Below are 23,221 nucleotides of genomic sequence, written 5' to 3'. Positions count from 1 at the left end.
CAAAAAAAAAAAAAAAAAAGGTAGCCACCATAATAGTTTTCAATTTTGAACCTTCATTGTTAGAAGACCAATCGTGTTCATTCATTGCTTTGACTTAAAAGTAATTAAAAGAAATAAAAATAAATAAATAAAACAGATGCTTCTGTTTTTTTCCAACAATTATGATTAAAAACGGTTTTTCTTTCTTCTTGTTAACAACAAAGAACAAAAACGTCCATTAAATTAACCATTCTTTTTCTTTTTCATTTTCATAAGAGAGTATCATCACTCTTTAATTCTTCCATCAAATTACTAAAACTTTTTTAGGGGAAATCGGCACCCCGTTAAGAATAACAATATAATAATATCAACACATATAATTCTTCCACTTGAGTTCTTGGAACTTCGAGAATTAAAATGATAAGAACAAACAGAAAGAAAATCATAAAATTCAAATCAAACAAATCATTGGGGAGAGGTTGAAGAAGGGATATGTATAATTGAAATAATCCGTAATTGATTATAAATTAACATTCAGTTTTTCTCTCAATTTAATTAAAACAAATATTTAATGTAATTTTTTTTAAAAAAATTAATCAACTAAACGAAGGGTCTGGATTTAATGCTAAATATCAATGGTCTAGATTTAAAAATTATAATAGCTACAATTTTATTGTAGCCATTGTAAAATTATCCTTATTTATTTTATTTTAAACGATAATGTTTTCACTAAATACGCAACCATCATTGAGATATTAGGCCTTATTCTTTTTTGACTGAATGAATCTGGACTAAACAAACATTTCCACGTTAGTTACTGAAGTTGTATTTGATTTTGGAACATAAATTTATGGTCGAGACCCGAGACCCAAATAATTTAGCGGGTTTTGGAATAAGTTAAAAGTTTTCAAGTCTAATTGGCCAAAATCCAACAGGTTGCCAGCCTAGCTTGCCACTATCCTCTCAGAATCACAAGCCTCAAATACCACAAAATAGTGTGAGGTTGGAGTTTGAAGTTAACCCGAATCGCTACCTCGCTATCTATACATAACGTAAAATGTTGCTTGGTTAACAACGCAGTGCCTCCGTAGCTTTTTAGTCAGTGCGGTGCATGGATTTTTATTAATTAAAAAAATTAGTCAATCTATCTCTACCCTTAAAAAATTGGGGATTAGTTACTGTTCCTTATGAACAGTAACTCCCATATTTTAATTATTTATTTTACTTTTTTTTAACTAATTAGCTTAATTTGTCAACTATCTTTATCAATTATTAAGGGCAATAGTCTTATTGAGACTTAATCTAAACACTTCACTGTATATTTCTTAGGTACTCACTCAACTCATACTCCTTAACCTAATAATCTTGCTCCTAAGTAAGAAGTATATTTAGAGCTGGGTACATGTACCAAATGTCTTTTTTGTACTACCTTTATCGGATTTGTTTACTTAAGATTTAGTACAACCGATCAATAAGATAAAAACCAATTTTGAATACACCTAATTATAAACATAGTCGGGAATAAGATAAAAGTTCTCATATACGTTTGCATTTCATTTTTTATTCAAATGAAATGTAGAACATGTACTGTGTATAGTATCGAGTTTCGAGTATCCAATTTTAATTTTCAACTCTTTTTGTTGAAAAGGATTTTCATATACGTTTGCATTTTCTTTTTTATTCAAATGAAATGTAGAACATGTACTGCGTACAGTATCGAGTTTCGAGTATCCAATTTTTCAACTAAAACGCAGAACATATACTACATAGGGGTATTTAATTTTCGGATATAGGATCTAATCCGATTGTTCTGAATTTTTGGATCGGATTCCCAAAAATCCGAAATCGAATCGAATTTCAAAAAAAAAAAGAATTAGGGTGCTAGCTAGAACACCATCGGAGCCAAATTTAAATATCCAGCCACATTGCGCGCAACGCGCGCGACCATTCACTAGTTATAAGAAAAATAGAACAAAATGTTAGACATTTAGTTACTAATTAGTATAATAATATCCGTGCGGTGCACGATTTATCCGTGCCCTTGGTCCAAGTATGTATTCGATGCACGGTTTCTAATCCAAATATAAATTTATATGAAATATGATAGACAATTATCATCAAAATAGAGCTTATAATATTCTCCAATTTAAAGTTAATGATGGATAGATTAGTTATTGATCATTAGGTGTCTTATTTATTAAAACAATTAAAACAAATAAGGTAAATAAACAAAATTATTAAATTTCATTCTCATTCACCACACGTGCCAAACATAAAGTTATCTCACCCACCCTTCATTTTGATACTTCGTAGTAATACCCCCTTAAAACTCGCACAATCGCCTCATCAGTATCATTACCCGATCACTTAACACCTCCTACACCATTTACTTTAATCATTTAGAGATGACTTTAAGGCGGATAGGGGTTGCACACCCGTAACCTCCTACGATTCTCATCTTCACCCCCTCCATCCACAATAGGAGCGATACCCACCCCTTCTAATCCTCGTCTTGAGAAGTACAAAATAGAATTCATCCTCTCTTCATCACCCCCTCCCGTGTATCCTCACCAGCATCAAACCCACCCCTAGACTCAATTTTTTTTTTTATATATATAAGAGATATTTGAATTTAAAACTCTATTCTAGAGTTTTTGCAATTCGTTTGGTTCATTAGAGTAATTGAGTAAATAAAAAAAAAACATTACAATATGTAAGCAATAAGCGTATTCAAGAAAATATTTTTAATTCTTATTGCAAATTAATTTTTTCAAAGCATTTGTTGTTATTTTTTATATAAAATAATTTTTTATTGATGAAAATGACTATATATTAGAGTTAATGTATTTAAAAAAAAAAAAAAAACATCATCCGCTATCATCCGATCTACTTGTTTCATATGCGGATGATGGATGGTTGGACACATGTAATGGGTTAATGGATGCGGCCACCCAATCCGGCCCATTGCCATCCCTATTTGTCTATGCGAATAATATTTGGCACTTCAATTAATTAGTGTATTCATAGCCCTTAACAGCGACAGTACACCAAGTGGTGAGTTTGCTCATGAACTCAGAAGCTGCCATAACATGATAACATGCTACCGGGAGGTCGATTGGAGAATCAAGCTAATTCATGTGTACCGAGAAGAGAATCGAGCGGCGGATTGACTCGCGAACGAAGGAGTCGCTCACACTTTTAATCTTGTCATTTTAGATATTGTTCCATTTGATCTCGTTAGAATCCTAGAGGAGGACATTCGAGGAGTTGCTCTGCCTCGTTTTGTCCCTCCCTAATGTCACGGATCGTCTCTCTCACCATCGCATGGGCCATTTGGTGGGCCAAACAATAACCGTTTGGGCTGAAATTTGGGGGTCCCACCAGTTTTGGGCCAATGAAGATGATGGTTGGGCCGGATTTTCCTGATCAGGCCCATAAAGGCCCGCACACAGCAGACCAGTAGCGGATGGGCCCGAAAACTTCTAGAATGTGCTACGGTGTTCTTGAGCATTCTAGCATGGGTGGAGCTTGAAGGTTCTAGATAGGTATATTCTAGAATTATCTTGTATATTTTTGTAAGTATCTAGAAGGGTCTAGGTACCTCCTTGTATAGAAAGTTCCCTTGGAGGTGGGAACGTTCTAGAAACTTGTAGGAATTGTATAGAATATTCTGGAGTGTGAATATTCTAGACATAGGGGATGGTGGCCTATAAATAGGCACCAAGGCTCATTTGTACATTCAAGTTGAGAGTTCAATACAAGAAAGCATTCCAAAAACACTTGTGTTCTCTTTCAACTCAACCTTCCTTCTACAGTTAGAGAGTAGTAAGGAAATCCAAGGCACTTAGAGTGTCAATCGAGTGTGTGGACATACAAGTGAGGGACAAGCTTGTGTGTTCATTATTCTACGACCGAGGGGCGTCGTAATCAACTAGCTAGGCACCAAGGGTGAGTGCATAGCTAATCGTTGCTATCTCTAGCACAAAGGAGTCGTGCTACGACGTAAACTTAGGCACTAGGATTTGTGCCATCGTTGGGGAAGCCTGACTCGTCTAAGCATCGAGGCTTGGAGAGTGGCGCACGGTGCGTGACTAGGCCAAGGGACTAGGCAAAATAGTCAGCACGTGACACGTGGTATCAGAGCAAGCGACGATTGTTGGGTACGCGATATCGCTAACGGAGGTGTGATTGCTGGCCGAGGCTACGACGGACTGTAGCTAAGCAACAAGGTACGTTTTTACTTTGTCGCTCCATTCTTATTGTTGGATATAAGTATGGATAGCGAAATGGAGGTTCAGACAAGTCATTGGGAACCCCGCTTAGCAAGGATGGAAATTGCTATTGCGGACATGCGCGATGATGTAGCGCAACTCTCGGATTCCGTGGAGGAATTCAAAACCAAGGTTGACGACACTTCCCAATATCTAAAGAAAGATATTCTTGGGGTGTTAAACTGCGTAGCGGAAACCATTCGCGAGGAGGTCGCGAAAATGAGGGACGACTTGCTGAAGCAAATCAAGGACATCCGTACTGAAGTGGAGTCGGTGAAGGCGGATGTAATGTTGTGCAAGGCGGCAGTGGCGAGAGGTGTCACAAGAGAAGGACCGAGAAGCGAGGTTCAGAAGTCGTCCAAGCACAAAGGGAAACAGGTCGAGGAAGGTGACCAATATGGCGAGGGGGTTCGCCAAAAGAGGGCTAACCACGTGGCTCTTGGCAAGGACCTAGCCCAGTCCAATGGGGATGGTCGCAACGGAGATAAGTCTTTCAAGCCAATGAAGTGTTTCATTTGCGAAGGGTCGCACATGGCTAAGGATTGCCCACAGCGACAAATATTGAGTGCCATCAAAGCCACAACGGGGGAGGAGTCATTAGCCGAGGGACGGCAATGGGCGATTCACTTGGGCGAGGAGGCTCAGGTCGCAAATGTTAGACTCCTCAATGATGGGGTCGAGGACGGGCCTTACAAGGAGGAACCCTCGACAATAATGGGGGTCGTGGACAGAAGGCCTCGTGAGAAGGTCGTGCCACGGGAGTTGGCACCCACGACAAATGATGAGGGCGTGGACAGTAGGCCTAAAAAGATGGTCGTGTCACGGGAGATGGCACCCACGTCGAATCAGAGAACGGGCATCAAGCGAGGTGGAAACTTGATGGTCGTAAATGGAGTGGTGAACGAGGAATCGAGCCAAGTGCTCGTGGATACGGGGGCATCTAACAACTTTCTTGCGCGGCGGGAAGCGGAGAAGTTAGGGGTGAAGTTCACCAAAGTCGATGGCAAGATGAAGGTCATCAACTCGGGGACCACGTCGGTGTATGGAAGAGCGTGGAATGTTCCAATCCGCTTGGGAAAGTGGACGGGAAAAGTCAACTTCTTGGTGGTCGACATTAAGGGTGAGGATGTGGTGCTGGGCATGGAGTTCCTTTGCACCATAGAGCCTTTCAAGGTGGGTGATGGTGTGTTATCCATCACACACAAGGGGAGCGAGTATGAAATTCGTCTCGCACAAGACAAGGAAGTGGGCGCAAGAATCTCTTCCTTGAGAGCAACATGGGCGCTACGGGAAAAGCGTCAAGGTTCGGTCCGAGGATGGGTCGAAAAATCGATGCTGGGGGCAAGGCATCATCAGAAGTTCTGTGGGCGGAACAAGGGAGATAGGCAGGCTGCCTATCGCATGGGCATGGTGCCCATGGTTGGGGTCGTGCAGCGACAGAGGGACGTCAGCAGCAAGGACAAGTCGGACGGGTCGCGAGCACGAACAACAAGGCGTCTTGACGAGGGCGTCAAGAATTTGGGTGGGGGAGAATGTCACGGATCGTCTCTCTCACCATCGCATGGGCCATTTGGTGGGCCAAACAATAACCGTTTGGGCTGAAATTTGGGGGTCCCACCAGTTTTGGGCCAATGAAGATGATGGTTGGGCCGGATTTTTCTGATCAGGCCCATAAAGGCCCGCACACAGCAGACCAGTAGCGGATGAGCCCGAAAACTTCTAGAATGTTCTACGGTGTTCTTGAGCATTCTAGCATGGGTGGAGCTTGAAGGTTCTAGATAGGTATATTCTAGAATTATCTTGTATATTTTTGTAAGTATCTAGAAGGGTCTAGGTACCTCCTTGTATAGAAAGTTCCCTTGGAGGTGGGAACGTTCTAGAAACTTGTAGGCATTTCCTTGTAGGAATTGTATAGAATATTCTAGAGTGGGAATATTCTAGACTTAGGGGATGGTGGCCTATAAATAGGCACCAAGGCTCATTTGTACATTCATGTTGAGAGTTCAATACAAGAAAGCATTCCAAAAACACTTGTGTTCTCTTCCAACTCAACCTTCCTTCTACAGTTAGAGAGTAGTAAGGAAATCCAAGGTACTTAGAGTGGCAATCGAGTGTGTGGGCATACAAGTGAGGGACAAGCTTGTGTGTTCATTATTCTACGACCGAGGGGCGTCGTAATCAACTAGCTAGGCACCAAGGGTGAGTGCATAGCTAATCGTTGCTATCTCTAGCACAAAGGAGTCGTGCTACGACGTAAACTTAGGCACTAGGATTTGTGCCATCGTTGGGGAAGCCTGACTCGTCTAAGCATCGAGGCTTGGAGAGTGGCGCACGGTGCGTGACTAGGCTAAGGGACTAGGCAAAATAGTCAGCACGTGACACCCTAAGCTCTCTAACTTGTTTTAGTTTTGTTTGTTTTTTGCTTTACTTTCTGTTTTCCTTTTTCGAAGCTATGCTTCTCATCTGAATCAAAAAATAATAATTAGTGTATTCATAAATCCCTAAAATTAAATTAAAATCTTTTATTAGTGAGTTTTTTTAGCGTATTAGAGTATTAGGTGATCATTATCTTTATGGTGGCGTTACATTTATAAAACCACCCCTAGATATTTTGTGTGTAAATCATTATTATGAAATAGTCTTGTGTCATATAGTTTGTAATATGAATGTTATGTTTCTAGCTTAAATAGTACTTCCTCCGTTCCACAATAGATGCATCGTTTCTCATTTGCGCACTATTCATCAATCAACTTTGACAATCATTTTTTCACTGTTGTGTAACAAAAAACATAGTCAAGTGAGATCTTGTTAAATTCGTATTAATGCAAGGATTCCAAATATCAACTTTTTATAACTTTTACTTTACGCATTTAGAGATATTAAGTTCAAAGAAGCGTATTGGCATACGTGCAAATAGAAATGATGCATCCTTTGCGGAACGGAGGAAATACTCTGTAGTGTAATCTTACTTATTTTCCGTATAATCTAGATGATTTTTTTTCCTTTGGAACTTTAATTTTCTTAACGTAGTCCCAAATCCCTGAAATTAATTAATTTTTTTATTTGTGAGTATTTTTTACCGTATAGTCTAGGTGATCAATATATTTATGGTGGTGTTCATTTATAAAATCACAACCTGCATATTTTGTTTGTAAAATATTACTCCCTCCGTTTCTTTTTGTTGTATCCGTTTAAATTTTAAGCGTTTCATATTGTTGTATCCATTTAGAATCTATTCTATTTTTGGACATACATTTTATCCTAAAATACCCTTACATTTCTATCTAATTACCAAAATACCTAAAGATACTACCCATATTCTCCCCTAATTTTCCCCACCCATAATATTTAATTCTTTTTCCTTCCCCATATACCCACTCTCTCACCTCCTTTATCACCCATCATTATCACTCCTCTCTCTTACCTTATTTCTTTATTATTTTCTCACTCCTTTATTTATTATAATCTCTTACACCCAATCATTTCTCTTACACTCAATCATTACACTTATACCCATACAAACCAATATTCCAATTTTCTTAAAAACCACACCAGATTCCAAATGGATACATCAAAAAGAAATGGAGGGAGTATGAAATAGTCTTATGTCATATCGCTAGTTTAAGGTCTTATAATATGATTTATTTCTAGCTTAAAATATAGTGTAGTCTTACATATTTCTCGTATAACCTAGGTGATATTTTCATAATATTGGTGATTTTTTTTTCTTTCTAAGGTGAAAGATTTATGATATAATTAAATAACTTTTTTTTATTTGTGACTATTTTTTACCGTATAGTCTAGGTGATCAATATCTTTATGGTTGTGTTACATTTATAAAATCAACACCTAGATATTTAGTTTGTAAAATATTACGAAGTATGAAATAGTCTTGTGTCATAGAGCTAGTTTAAGGTCTTATAATATGAATGATCTATTTCTAGCTTAAAATATAATGTAGTCTTACATATTTCCCGTATAACCTATGTGATCTTTTCTTAATATAGGTGATTCTTTTTTCTTTCTAAGGTGAAAGATTTACGATATATTTTAGATTTTCTACTATGATGTTAATCTAAGTCATTTGTTATTACCTCTTGAAACTTTACATTTTTTTTAATCTCGGGTCTTCGTTAGCATCCACGTAAGACTTTACCTATTAATTAAGCTAGTTTACACTTACATCCATAGGTTTTTGTAAATGTATGAGTTGTATATGACTTGTTAAATTAAGAAACTATGTAGAAGGAAAAATAAACATATACCTAAAATTACGAGCATAATGGTTTTAGCTTGATTTTATAAATAAAGAAGATTATATGTATATATAAACAAAGTGTAACTGTAATCCGTAAGTACATATTTATAGCAAAAGTTTTAAATGAAATTAATGTATTAATCCTCATTGACCAAAATATAACATATCCATGGTAAAAAATTTATACCAAGTACTCCGTATTAATTTTTATGTTCTATAAGTATATGTTTTATCGGCAACTTTTGTGTAAGACCGCCTTACCGGAAAGACCACTTTTGTTGCTTAACTAATTGGTTACATTTCTTAACTAATTGGTTACATTGCTTAACTAATTGATTCAATTGCTTAACTAATTAATTCTCTTGCTTAACTAATCGATTTCAGTGCTTAACTAATTAGTTCAAGTACTTAACTAATTGGTTCGATTGCTTAACTTATATGACACCAAGGTGGTCTTTTATATAAGACCGCCTTATAGAAAAGTTTGTAATGTTTTATTAGGAGATTCAAATTAAAACAAATAAGTAATTGATAAAGTTGATTTTTTTTTTTTTTTGATAAATGATAAAGTTGATACTTTGAATATTCTAAGTTTGGTAATAATTGCTCATTAATTTTGTATAACAATCGGTTGTAATATATACTCCGTGTATTTTTTTTCTTCTATAGACATTTTTTTAACTAACTTAAAAAAATTAAAAAATTAAAGGCACACAATGAGATGACATGTGTCATACTTAGTGTCTCTTTTATTATTATTTTTTAATAAGCAATTGCACACATAATATTTCTGCAGCTGAAGATTACACATATTTGTTTGTATTGTTTCGGGAATAGTTTGTTATTTGTGTGAGAATGGAAAAAAAATATAGTGTTATTATAATTCCATAAGAAACGTAAACCTTGGCATTATAGAGCTGAATAAATTTCTTCTATCTTATCATTTATAATTTTTTTGTACCTAGAGTATTAATTATATAGTAGTAAATAAAATATTTTTATTCAAATTAATTCATATTAAAAGAGAGGTGAATCATAGGGTGACATTTATCATCACCATATTAATTTCCTATCTTTTAGTATAATATATAAATTGACGGCTATAATTATCGAATTTAGTAGTTTAAATATTATAGAGTACTATAGTAACTTTTTTTTATAGACTCTTATTCATATTGTATTAGTTTTCTAATGTATTTTATTGGAGTACAAGCAGCAGAAGATCAGAAGCAGTCAAGTAATACACTTGATCAAGATCAAATTGACAACAAAGCTCAGCTATTCACTGCAGTACTGAACTGCTTGCTGACACTTGAGGATAACAATGCACAGATTGCTGATGTGTCAATAGTTGACACAGATTGATGACATGTCAATAGTTTGTTACAGATTGTAAGAGTTAGTTATAACTAACTCACTGATGTGTTTGTTCTCTTAGAAACTAGCACACTAGTATATAAGAAGATGTGTACTGCTGCTGTATTTTGTAACAAGCATTACCAGAATTCTGGGATTAATAAAATCATCTTCTTCTCTCTCAAACATAACTCTAAACTTAGAAGTTTAACATGGTATCAGAGCAGGCATAGTTCCTGTCCAATCTTCTTGTTCCGCATTTCATCAAAATTGCTGAAAATCAAATCAGAAAGCAGCAATCCAAACTCTCATTCAAGTTCAAAGAAAATCTGAGAATCAAATTCAAAACCTCTATTTAGCTAAAGATTCTTTTTCTGGTTTCTTTTCTTAAATCAAAATGGCAACAGAAGCAATGCAAGATCCCAATAGTGTATACTACATACACACATCTGAAAACCCTTATGCAGCAGTTGTATCTGACAAGTTTGATGGAGAAGGATATGCAGAGTGGAAAAGAGGCATTCTACTGGCTTTTGCAGTCAAAAACAAGGTTCGATTTATTGATGGTTCTTTGCCAAAACCAGCCATTAATCATGCTGATTATCAAGCTTGGGATAGGTGTAATAGCATGGTTATGGCATACTTACTCAGATCACTAAGTCCTACAATTGCCAAAAGTGTAGTGTTCCTCTCAACAGCAAGAGAAATCTGGAAAGATCTTGAAGAAAGATTCTCAGTAACATCAGGGCCACAATTTTATGGTCTGCAACAAAATTTGAGTGAAGTTTCACAGGGTGAAAGCAGCATTACAGATTTCTTTACCAAGATAAAAATGATTTGGGATGAGTTGAATAGTGCTAAGTCTGTCCCAGTTTGTGTCTGCACTGGTTGTTCCTGCAATGTCAGCCAGAAGTTTATGCAAGACAAAGAAGAAGAGAGGCTGATTCAGCTGTTAATGAAGCTACATAAGAAACATTCTCAAGTAAGAACCAATATCTTGATGATGACACCATTACCAAGCATTGCTACTGCTTACAGATTGCTTATTCAAGATGAAAAACAACAAAAAGTGTCTGATGATCAAGAAGTGAAACCTATGGCCTTTGCTATTGCTGATGACAGAAGGCAAACTTACTGTAACAACAATACCAATAGAGGTTTTCAACCAAAGATATTGCAAGGTCCTGGAAATAGTAAATTTGCAGTATCAAATAAGAGAGTTGGGAATTCTTTCTTCTGCAATCATTGCAACATGGCAGGACATTCCATGGAAAAGTGTTGGAGGTTACATGGGTATCCTCCTGGTCACAGAGGAAAAAGATTTGCAGGAGTTCTCCATGGTTCAGATGATACACCAGCTGATGAAAATGTCACTCATATTTCTGAAGAGCAGTATCAGCAGTTCATGAGTTTGATCAACAAACAAGAGCAATCTGAACACACAGCTAATATGGCAGGTACATGTCTTATTACATCTTTTAATACAAGGTGGATAGTTGACAGTGGATCTACTGACCATATTTGTTCCAATCTGAATCTATTTCTTACTTATTCTGAGTTCAAAAAGGATGTTAAAACTATCACTGTAGCTGATGGTAAGAAGGTTGAAGTCAAACACATAGGTGATGTTAAAATTGGGAAAGATATTGTGCTCAAGAATGTTCTGCATGTGCCTAGTTGTCACTTTAATCTCATTTCCACTTATAAGCTGTGCAAAGATTTGTCATGTGATATTATTTTTACTCATGATAAGTGCATGATTCAGGAACATTCTCAGAAAGCTTCAGTGGTTCTTGGTAAGATAGATTCTGGTTTGTATGCTGTGATTGAGGATGATTTGGAAACTGAAAGACTGGAGAACAACAAATCAAGTTCAGAAGTATTGATTACAGTCAGTGAGGACATCAAATTGTGGCATTTAAGATTAGGTCACTTGCCTTTTGATAAACTACATTTAGTGAATAAGTCTTTGCCATCTGTTGGTAGGAATTGTGACAGTTTTTGTCAAATCTGTCCTAGGGCAAAACAATGTAGACAGCCATTTCCTGTTAGTCAAACCAAAACTCAGCAATGCTTTGAACTTCTTCATATTGATGTATGGGGTCCATATAGAGTAAAAACTCATGACAATTGTACATTCTTTCTTACAATTGTAGATGATTTTTCAAGGAATACATGGACATTTTTGATGAAAAATAAGTCTGATTCTGTTGATATTTTGTCTAATTTTCTAAATTTTGCTCAAACTCAGTATGGATCAAGAGTGAAATGTTTTAGAACAGACAATGCCAAAGAACTTTGTGAAGGTAGAATCCTGTCATTGTATCATCAGTTTGGCATTAAGCATCAGAGAAGTTGCACAGATACTCCACAGCAAAATGGAGTAGTGGAGAGAAAACATAGGCATCTTCTGGAAACTGCTAGGGCTTTGTTTTTTCAATCTAGACTTCCAGTCAGATTTTGGGGAGAGTGTTTACTCACTGCTACTCACCTCATCAACAGAATGCCCCTTTCCAGTATCAACTTTGAAATTCCTTATGAAAAGTTGAATCATTCTCAGGTTGAACTGAATCATTTAAGGGTTTATGGATGCCTTGGCTATGTTTCAACAATAAAAGCTCATAGATCAAAGTTTGATCCAAGGTCTGTGCCTTGTGTTTTAGTTGGGTATCCACCTGACCAAAAGGGTTACAAAATGTTGAATTTGGAAACCAAACAAATAATAGTTTCCAGAGATGTACTCTTTCATGAAAAACACCTACCATTCCATATTTCAGCCACACAACATACAAACACAAGCCCAATATTTCTTCCTATTCATACACCATTTGATTTACAAACTGATTTTGATATTCCTGATGTTTTTAATACAGAAACACCCACTCCACAAACACCTATCTTAAACACAGACCCTGAACCTGAACCTATTGAAACTCTTGAACCTCAACCACCTCCAGAAACCATTGCTACTGAACCAAATCCAACACTCAGACAATCCAACAGATCACATAAAACTCCAACTTGGTTGGATGATTATGTGTGTACAGTGTCTCATCTTGGTTGGTGTAACATTATCAGTTACAATGATCTACCATTCTTTCACAAAGCTTTAGCCACTCAAGCAACCAAAGTCACTGAACCTGTCAACTTTTTTGAAGCAAGTCAGTCAGCAGAATGGGTAACAGCAATGGACAAAGAGTTAGATGCTCTCAATTCTAACCAGACTTGGGAAATTTGTGTTCTTCCTAAAGGAAAAAAGGCCATTGGGTGCAAATGGGTCTTTAGGGTGAAATTGAAGAAAGATGGGTCTATTGAGAGGTTTAAAGCAAGGCTTGTGGCTAAGGGATTTACTCAGAAATATGGAGTAGACTATGAAGAAACTTTCTCACCAGTTGTCAAAATGGCCACTGTCAGATGTCTGATTGCACTTGCTGTTACTAAAGGCTGGACTATCTACCAACTAGACATCAACAATGCCTTTCTCCATGGTGACTTGACAAAGGAAGTATACATGAAAGTTCCTGATGGGGTTCCTAATCCAGAAAACAAAGTATGCAGGCTCAAAAAGTCCCTTTATGGCTTAAAACAAGCCAGCAGACAATGGTTTGCTAAGTTAACTTCAGAATTACTTCATCTTGGTTTCATTCAATCCAAGAATGATTACTCCCTTTTCATCAAAACACAAAACCAAACACATACCCTAGTTGCAGTATATGTTGATGACATATTGATTACTGGTCCAAATCACTCAGAAATTGTTGCCCTCAAGTCTCATTTGCATAACAAATTCAGCATCAAAGACTTGGGTGAACTGAGTTACTTTCTTGGTATTGAGATTTCTAGAGTTGAAAATGGAGTTTTTCTCACTCAATCCAAGTTTACTAGAGAGCTGCTGGCTGACTGTGGTTTAGATGTATCAAAATCTGCTAAAACACCTCTTCCTGTTAAACTCAAACTCACAAATTCTTCAGATGAACCCTATACCGATCCTACTCAATACAGATGTCTAGTTGGCAAATTGAACTTTCTTACTCATACTCGACCTGATCTATCTTTTGCAGTGCAAACCTTAAGCCAATTTATGCAATCACCTAAACTATCCCATTTCAATGCCTTGACTCATCTTCTCAGATATGTAGCACACTCAATTGGTCAAGGTATCTACATTCAATCCTCTTCACAGTTGGTTTTAAGGGCTTACTGTGATTCTGACTGGGCTGCATGCCCTGATACTAGAAGATCTGTTACTGGCTATGTTATGCTTCTTGGAACCAGTCCTATCTCTTGGAAATCCAAGAAACAAAGTACCATTTCCAGATCTTCTTCTGAAGCTGAGTATAGAGCCATGGCAGCTGCAGCTTCAGAGATCACTTGGTTGGTCAGATTATTGAAGGAAATGGGTGTGTCTGATCTCCAACCTGTTCAGTTGAGATGTGATAATCAATCAGCAATACATATTGCAAAGAATCCAGTTCATCATGAGCGCACAAAGCACATTGAATTGGATTGCCACTTTACCAGAGACAAAGTGTTAGAAGGGTTGATTGATCTCACTTATGTTCCCACTGCTGATCAGTTAGCTGATATGCTCACAAAAGTATTATCCTACCCTCAACATTCTGAACTAATCTCCAAGCTAGGTATGCTTCAACTTGAACCACCACCTAGCTTGAGGGGGGCTATTGGAGTACAAGCAGCAGAAGATCAAAAGCAGTCAAGTAATACACTTGATCAAGATCAAACTGACAACAAAGCTCAGCTATTCACTGCACTACTGAACTGCTTGTTGACACTTGAGGATAACAATGCACAGATTGCTGATGTGTCAATAGTTGACACAGATTGATGACATGTCAATAGTTTGTTACAGATTGTAAGAGTTAGTTATAACTAACTCACTGATGTGTTTGTTCTCTTAGAAACTAGCACACTAGTATATAAGAAGATGTGTACTGCTGCTGTATTTTGTAACAAGCATTACCAGAATTCTGGGATTAATAAAATCATCTTCTTCTCTCTCAAACATAACTCTAAACTTAGAAGTTTAACATATTTGTATTCTAATATATTATGTAAATACAAATCAGTAGATTACTCTAAACCTTTTTTATATAAATATCTTACTATGTACTCCGTATAATGGATTATTTGTTTTATAAAAAGATAATCATATTGGTTATATTTGTTAACAAAATATAGAACAGATTTTACAAAATATTCCACATGTATAGAATAACATCTTTTTCTTACGAAAATATAATCAAATACTTTATAAGGAAAATGTTAACAAAATATTTTATTTTAATTTTTTTATATCTATAAGAGAGGCAAATCAGATAGTGACATTTGTCAGCTCCACATTGATTTCCTCTCTTTTAGTATAATAGATATAAATTTTACTAAAACTTTACGAAGTACATTTTAAGCCAGTGACCAGTGGTACGGGTGGTTTTTGTTTAAATTGAGGCTGTGAGTTTCGTGCTTTTTTTTTTTTTTTTGGTAAATATCTATTAACAAAATATGGTTTATGTACCCGGGTGCACAATACTCATTGTGCACCCTATTTTTAAATGAACATATAGCTCAAATACAAAGAACATATTGTTTATACCCAAAGAATATATAGCCAATGAACATATAGTTCAAATCCATAGAACATATAATTTAAATATTTTACTAGTACATGTACATTGAAATCATTCTTCATGTTCATTAGAGTTTCAACAAATGTTCAACAAAGTGCACAATGAGCATTGTGCACCCGGGTGTATAATCCAAATTGCGATCTATGCATGCGTGATGGAAAATTTGGTCAATTGTTCTAGTACAATCAGATCGAAGAACTGGACATGATACTATACCTTATTTTTGCATTGCTCAATAATAACGCGTGAATATACGATTCGTGTTTAATAGTCATGATTTTATGTTAATAGTTATAGATTTTGTATTAACAATTATAATTTGTGTTAATAGTTATAGTTTTCTTGTTAATAATCAAGTAATATTAGTGATCTTATAAGTACGCAGAGGACGGTCTCACATAAAACTCATTGTTGAACCTAGATTGCATTTATTATTGTATAATTCATAACACAAATACAGAAAATAATTTTATAATTCATAACACAAATATAGAAATTTCGTCTAAACTTTCTCTCAAAAAGATTCTAAAAAAGAAAAAAGAAACAGAAAATAATGGAGTTTTGCTTAGATGTTTGTCTACACAAATTAAAGAGGAGGCAAATTCAATTCATCTAGTAATAATTCTCATAAAAAACCTGAAAATGTCACGATTTTGCCATTCGGAATACGTGTTATGTTGAACATGATTGCTAATGGTGCTAAAGGAGATACATTAGACCAACTTCTCCAATTTATGAAGAGAATAATTGTTTTGAATAATTCAACGTTTCGACTATTTTCCGTTAATAATTCAACCTTTGAAATGTTTTCTAATAATCCAATCTTTGCATCCTATTCACTTTTATTACACCCAATAGATCACCAACCCGGTACAACAGGTAATATATACATGTGTCAAACAACCATTCGTTATTAGTTTCTTTTCAAAAAAATAAAAACAAATCATTTTCTCTGTTTTTATTACTCTACTTCCTTATCCTTTTTTCCCCTTAAGATCATCATTCGTTACCAATTCTTCTACCTTCTTCATTATCTGTTTAGTTAATAATCTCCATCATCATCTTGTTGAATAAAAATTAAAAAGATAAAGAAAAGATGGCCTTCTTAGTTGGTGTTGTTTCTTATTCTTCTTTCATCTCCTATCAATGGCATTAAACAATTTTCATACTTCCATTCCCAATTTCAAAGGACCATACTCCATCAGAAAATAAATAAATAAATGATAGCCTTCTTAGCCGGTTCCCTGTCATATAGGTTCAATAAAAATTAATGGGGAGTAAATATTGGATTATTAAATTCCCTCAAAAAAATATATATTGGATTATTAGATAATAATGAACATGTTGAATTATTAACGAAAAATCGTCTAAAAAATTGGATTATTTAAAATAATTTTTCCTTTATGAAGCTTCAAAGTGTTGATGATTTGGTTTCTCAAGGAAACAATCTTATGAAAATTGCCAAATCCTCCAAACGTAACGAAAATCCTGTTATTTACAATTTTATTTTTTTTTTTTTTTTTTTGACAGTTAGAGCAAAACATAACAGCAAACTAAAGGCATTTCCTCTCTTGTTGAGCAAGAGAGTGAGCCTTTACTACCTGATCTCTACATACATTAATGCAAACAAAGTAATCAAGAGAAGCAGCCATATTCTTGATATCTACTAAGATGGAGGCAACATGCTTGCTTGCTTTCCTTGGATCCTGCAAAGCTTGAACCACTTCCCTGCAATCAGATTTGAGTAGGACATTTCTTGCAACCTGAGATACGTGATGCAAACCCCAATAGATGGCGTAACATTCTGCCTGCATGGGGTCCTGGGCAAAGATTTTCATGGCTCCTTGCACCCTTGGGGGTTGGTTTGTATCCTCTTCCCAACCTACTGCAGCTATCCAGTGTTTCTTAGACATTTTATCATATTTTTTCCAAGCTGCATCTACCACTACTGCAATGAAGTTATTCGACTGGCAGTTTCCCATCTTGAAAACACATACCTTCTGGTTCCTATGCGCTTTATCGACCTCTTGTACTACCTGGCTAGTTGCCTTCTTGAACTCTTGCAACTGCTCCCACCTATGGACGTGTGCCTGTGCAGCCTTGAGAATGGTCTCAGGGCTTCCACTCACGCCTCGAAATAAAATATCATTTCTATGCAGCCATATTGACCACAAAATCGAAGTAAATTGAATCAATCTTCCCTCCTCTCTTCCATCTTGATCGAAAAAATATGAAAGGAAACTCATGAGCCACTCCTCCATTCTAACATTTGCCGCATTTGAGGATATAATCCCTAATGGAGAGCTTTTCCACACCAATTGTGCTACATAACAGTCTCTAAATAAGTGGGATTGCGATTCCAACCCATTCTTGCAAACTACGCACTCAGTGGTTACCTGAATTCCCCTTTTCCTAAGATTATCCTTTGTAGGAAGAGCCCTTTGCAATAATCTCCCACTAGTAGAAAAATATTGATTTGCTGCCATGACTTAGCGGCGTTAATTTTAGAACGCCTCTAACTAAATGACAAAATAGATGAATTAAGTGAAAAAAACTTGCTTTGCAGCGTTATCTTGAATTATGACGCACTACTACAAAAAAGGGTATAGAGTACTGTTGAAATACACTTTATAGGACGCCTTAGAGGCATTCTTCAACTCAACGCGCTATAAAGTTTATAAAACGGGTAAAAGAAACGTTTTATATACCTAGTCATAAAGTACAGTGATAAGAGATAAACGTTCTATATTCCCTTACTAAAATCATAAAATGAAGAAGGAATATAAAACGGTTAACATACATACCCGTCTCCTATACATTATAATAAAGCGCGCCTAACGTACACCACCGTCCTCTATTCTTCATTTTAAATATTGAGATAAAGAACATCTTCCGTACATAGGCGTACTATATACTTCCTTTTTAATATTGAGATAGAAAGCAACTTCTTTATATGCTTGGTAAAACAATATTGGCAGTTCGTCAAATGGACTTTATAAAGATAATCAAATAAAATAATTTGAACTAACTTTGAGAACACTCGTGCATGATTAGTTGTTAAAATGGACTTTATATAAAAAATCTGGAAAGAATCAAATACAATAATTTGAACTAATTTTCTATTTTAATTCCCAAAAATGCTCCATGTATATTACAAAAAACTTATATAAAAACGATACACCATATATATTACAAAATCTATCAGTCATTGGTAAAAATGATCTCGCATCCTATTCAACCAAAATTATGTTAAAAATGTGCGAAGATCTTCAAGTATCTGTTCTTTATTGTCTCGTATAAGTCTGCAAAACAAAATAAAAAAAATGATTAAGAGAAATTTACAAATCAAGTGCAACAATAAACTACCACTGATATCAATGAACAATAAAAATGGGACTCTTCGTCTTCTTCTACTTTTCTGCAGCAATCAACAAACCTATTTATTACTCTCAGGATTCAATTTAGCTCTTAGAAATAATAAGAGGAAATTTGGAGAGAGAGAGAGAGAGAGCCCAATATACAATCTAATAATACCACAAGTAGACAAATAAAAAAAAAAAGATATAGAAGAACAAAATAACAATTTGTGATGGAACATGCATCTTCCAATCTCTCATGATTTAATACTCTGTAATTAATGTGCAGCGATACACCAGAAAATAAAATGATACGGTTATGATATAATGAAATCAAACACACCCATTTTTCAAAGAAGAACGACTGCAAAATCAATTAATTCAAAATAATCTTAGATTTCGAAAAACGAACTTAAAAGACGATCGAATATACAATTCAGATTTGAAAAAGTTAAGAACAAATCTTACAGACATAAATTACTCAAGGGTTGAGGCCACACGAATTGGTTCTCCAAGAAGCAAATTAGTGGAAGGCGTGATTGACAGATTGATGAAATGAAACTATTGAGTAGTAGAAGAAGGAGAGACAAAGAGAAGAACAAATTAGTGGATGACAAGAATACCCATCCATTTATCTGATTTCAAGTGAAGGGGAGATGAAGGCGGTGTAAACAATAAAGAATTGGTGTAGGTTAGGGTATAATAAAAAAAGAAAGGGATTTATCTAAATATAGTTGACAAAAAATTAACTAAGGGTGAAAGTTGGCAATTGACAATTTAAACGTGATTTTACAACTTTTGAATGGAATACGTATACACATTAAACAGCAGTTGGATCTCACGGCGTTACGATTTTCTATTTTTCTTTAAAATTTAAATAAAAATCTCTATTATATAAAGGAACAGCTGAGGGCAAAAAAGTAAATACACTTTTCGTGTCCCCTTATGAATAGACGTTAATACCCTCACTAACCCATCCTTCCTTCCCAACCCTAGAGTTTCACTGACCGCACAATCTCTCCCTCCTAACTCCAGGGTAATTCTGCAACTCCAAAACCTCCCTGTCTTCTTCCCCGGTCCCCGTCGAAATCCTAGAAATTTAAACTCTGAAATGAAGAACCCTAACAAATTTTTATCCCTTACAATGAAGAATCCTAACAAATTTCGAAGATCTAGATTCCTCATGGTGGAAAAACAACGATGCAGGCGCACAAAGTACGGATTGCAAATTAGGGTTCCAAATCAAGACGGCGCGACCAAGACAAAATTTTGCAAGTAGAAAAATCTATCTACATTTCTCCACCTTCTCTCCGATCTTCGGCCACCCTCCCGCTAGGCCGCCCCCAATTATCTGAGCTTTTATACCTGTCTTCGATTTCTAGGGTTTCTTGCTCGATCTACTCATCTTCCTTCGCATCATTTCCTCTCATCAATTATTTCGCCTTAAACTTCAATTCCCGAAAATCGGAGGTAATTTCTTGATTTTTGGTAATTATGTCCCATTTTCCTGATTTTTTTCTGGCAGATGTTTGATTAAAATTCCAACAAATTGGGAGGGGTGAAACATGTGGTTCAGTTTAAGGAGCTGGAGTGGGAGGAAGGAGCAAAATGAAGGAGAGAAAGAAATCACAGATTTATATTTGAACAGGCCTGAAAATGAAGGAGAGAAAGGTAAGTTTTTCTGCGTTTTTTCTCTCTCTTTAGATGAAGATTCATATGTTCATACGAGATGGGTGTCAAAGGGTTTTGTTGGGATGTTCAAATACGAAAGTGTAATTGTGTTTTGTATCCTTTTTTTTGTACTTTATTTGTCTATTTTGGGGTGTTTTTCTACCTTCAAATTTTGAATTTGTGCGCTATAAAGATTAAAGATGAACAGGAACCCTTTAATTTGAGATTAAGAGAAAAGAAATATGGTAGTTGGTAAGTAGGGAATGGATGCTTATGCAATTCCTAAGCAAATGCCATTTCTATCAATGTGCTTTCATGCTCTCTAATGCGGGTTTTTGCAGCTTTCTTTATGACTAATTAATGATATTTTTCTACCATTTTTAACAGTTTCCATGGTGGAATAATTAGAGTGTTGAGCCCGTCAATTAAAAAAAAAAAACGAATAAGGTCTTTTAGGATAGTTGAGAACTTGAGATCATGGCCTCTTTGAAACATAAACGTAATACACAAGTGGTAAATGATCAGAAAATTAGATCATTTTGAGTACAAATATGAGATGGTATTAAAGGGTTTTGTTGGGATGTTCAAATAGGAAAGTGTAATTTGTTTTGTATCCTTTTTTTGTACTCTATATGTCTATTTTTGGATGTTTTTCTACATTCATATTGAATTTGTGCGCTATAAAGATTAAAGATGAACAGGAACCCTTTAATTTGAGATTAAGAGAAAAGAAATATGGGAGTTGGTAAATTATAAATTGAAATTGAAAACAATTACTCTATTTTTAGTTTGTGTTTTTGGTCGAGAATTTGAGCTTAATTTGGACAAATAAATCGATTTAGATAATTTGGTATGTTTATTGGTAGCTTAATCTGCAAGAAAAATTAAAGGATGTTGTTTTAATTTGAACACAGCTGAATGTGCATAATAACCAATTCTAGAAATTGGGTATTTCTTATTTGTCAAGAATCTTTGCACTAAAATCGATTTTGGGAATTGGGTATTTTTGATGAGTTTTGAACCTGTTTTGAAATGTTGATTACAAATCAGAAAGTTTATTTTGTTTCTATGGAATGGGAGTAGATCTATACAAATCTAAATATGTCTTCTTATGGGAGTAGATCAATACTCATGTGTTTTTTCACATTTCCCCTCTTTTCTTAAATCAATACGCAATCCTTTGATTAAGTTTCTTCAAATTTTGTTGTTCTTATTCCACATTCGTATGTAGTTTTTCTCGTGTAAATGGGTTAGAAAAAATGGAGAAGCACTGAATTAAGGTCTTGAATCTTGGTAAAGTTCATTGATTACTGGGAATGGGAATAGGAGCTGGTGGAAAAGGGCATATGAATCGACATAGATGAGGACTACAATGTCGTTACTGATTCTCTGGATATCCTGAGATGATTTTCGATTTTAACCCTAGGTGTGAAAAGTTTCAAATCACACACTTAATGTTTGCAGATTATTTGTTCTTACTTCAATGAGTCTCTTATATGTGTCTTTTTTAAAGTTCTCAAAGTCTTCATTATGTGAAGAGAAGAATCGGTTTAGCGGTCTTCTTTAGCTTGAGATTGTAGGAACTAATATCACTGCTATGCTTAATTGGTTTCTGTTGCTATGATATCATACTGATTATACATCTATCATGCCATGCTTCATGTTAATCATGCTATCATTCAATTGGGTGTTTCATTCAATTGGTTTCTGTTGGTATTTGCAGGCTGTCGTTTATAAAGGAAATGTTTTGGTGTTATACATGAGCAAACCACCTTTTATAACCCAAATTTTGCGAGAAAGGACCTTATATAACTTTTTTTGTGAAAGCACACACCTTAATGTATTTTTTTTTTGCGAGAATGGACCTTATATAATATTTTTTTGTGAAAGCACACCTTAATGTATTTTGTTTTGCGAAATAATTTACATTAAGGTGTGATTTCACAAAAAAAATTATATAAGGTGCTTTCTCGCAAAATAATTTACATTAAGGTGTGATTTCACAAAAAAAATAATTTACATTATCCTTGATTTGATTTTTCTAATTTAATTTACATTAGAAACAAAATAAACTTTCTGATTTGTAATCAACATTTCAAAACAGGTTCAAAACTCATCAAAAATACCCAATTCCCAAAATCGATTTCCTACTTGTAATACGGAGTATATGTTTATTATTCCCAATTTTATAGTACGCATATGTTACCCCGCTTTATATGTTAAAAGTAATATATATATATATATTTAATTATTTTAATTATTTTTTTATTATTGTAAAAAATACGAAACTGTTAAGTAAGGCAAGCGCTCTATATTCTTTTTCCTGTGAAACAGTTATCAAGGAAATGCGTTCTATATTATCCTGGGAAACGCCTAACACACTTGGGCGTTCTCTATCCAGTGTCACTTATTCCAAATTTTGTAGTAATGACGCCTCAAACCATTTTAGTTTGCGGCGTCATCACGTTTAACGTCGCAAAGTGTTGTCCCCATACTAATTCTCTTATTCACCCGCGTTTAGCTTCTTTCTTTTGCTTCTCGTCCTTTCACAAAACCACATTGTTCTTCCTTCAACCTCATCTCCAGCATCGCCGTCTGTCCTTCGCCTCATCTCCACCACCGAATTCACCGGGAAAGTGAAGCTCAGATTCATCTCCACCGTCACTGTCTGTCCTTCGACCTCAT

The 23,221-nt window shown here is 35.3% G+C and overlaps 1 protein-coding gene and 1 long non-coding RNA gene across 2 annotated transcripts; both read right to left on the bottom strand.

Annotated features, from left to right (window-relative positions):
* Window positions 1-17,062: 17,062 nt before the first annotated feature.
* LOC110802615 (uncharacterized) lies at window positions 17,063-17,995 on the bottom strand. The gene has a single exon (XM_022008057.2). It carries the CDS (start codon window positions 17,993-17,995, stop codon window positions 17,063-17,065), a length of 933 nt encoding a protein of 310 aa, XP_021863749.2.
* A 564-nt stretch (window positions 17,996-18,559) lies between these two features.
* On the bottom strand, window positions 18,560-19,690 carry LOC130467035 (uncharacterized). Its single transcript, XR_008927191.1, has 2 exons — window positions 19,334-19,690; window positions 18,560-18,811 (listed from the first exon to the last, which is right to left on the bottom strand). It is a non-coding gene; the product is annotated as an uncharacterized lncRNA (long non-coding RNA).
* Between the last annotated feature and the right edge of the window lie 3,531 nt (window positions 19,691-23,221).

This window comes from Spinacia oleracea, chromosome 2 (assembly GCF_020520425.1).
Source record: "Spinacia oleracea cultivar Varoflay chromosome 2, BTI_SOV_V1, whole genome shotgun sequence".
In the NCBI taxonomy this organism is placed as follows: domain Eukaryota; kingdom Viridiplantae; phylum Streptophyta; class Magnoliopsida; order Caryophyllales; family Amaranthaceae; genus Spinacia; species Spinacia oleracea.
Note: the sequence above shows the minus strand (reverse complement) of the source record. Positions and strands in the feature narration are given on the sequence as shown.

What these genes read in the sequence shown, in the direction of transcription:
- LOC110802615 (XM_022008057.2), bottom strand. Translation starts at nt 17,995, where the DNA reads ATGGCAGCAAATCAATATTTTTCTACTAGTGGGAGATTATTGCAAAGG.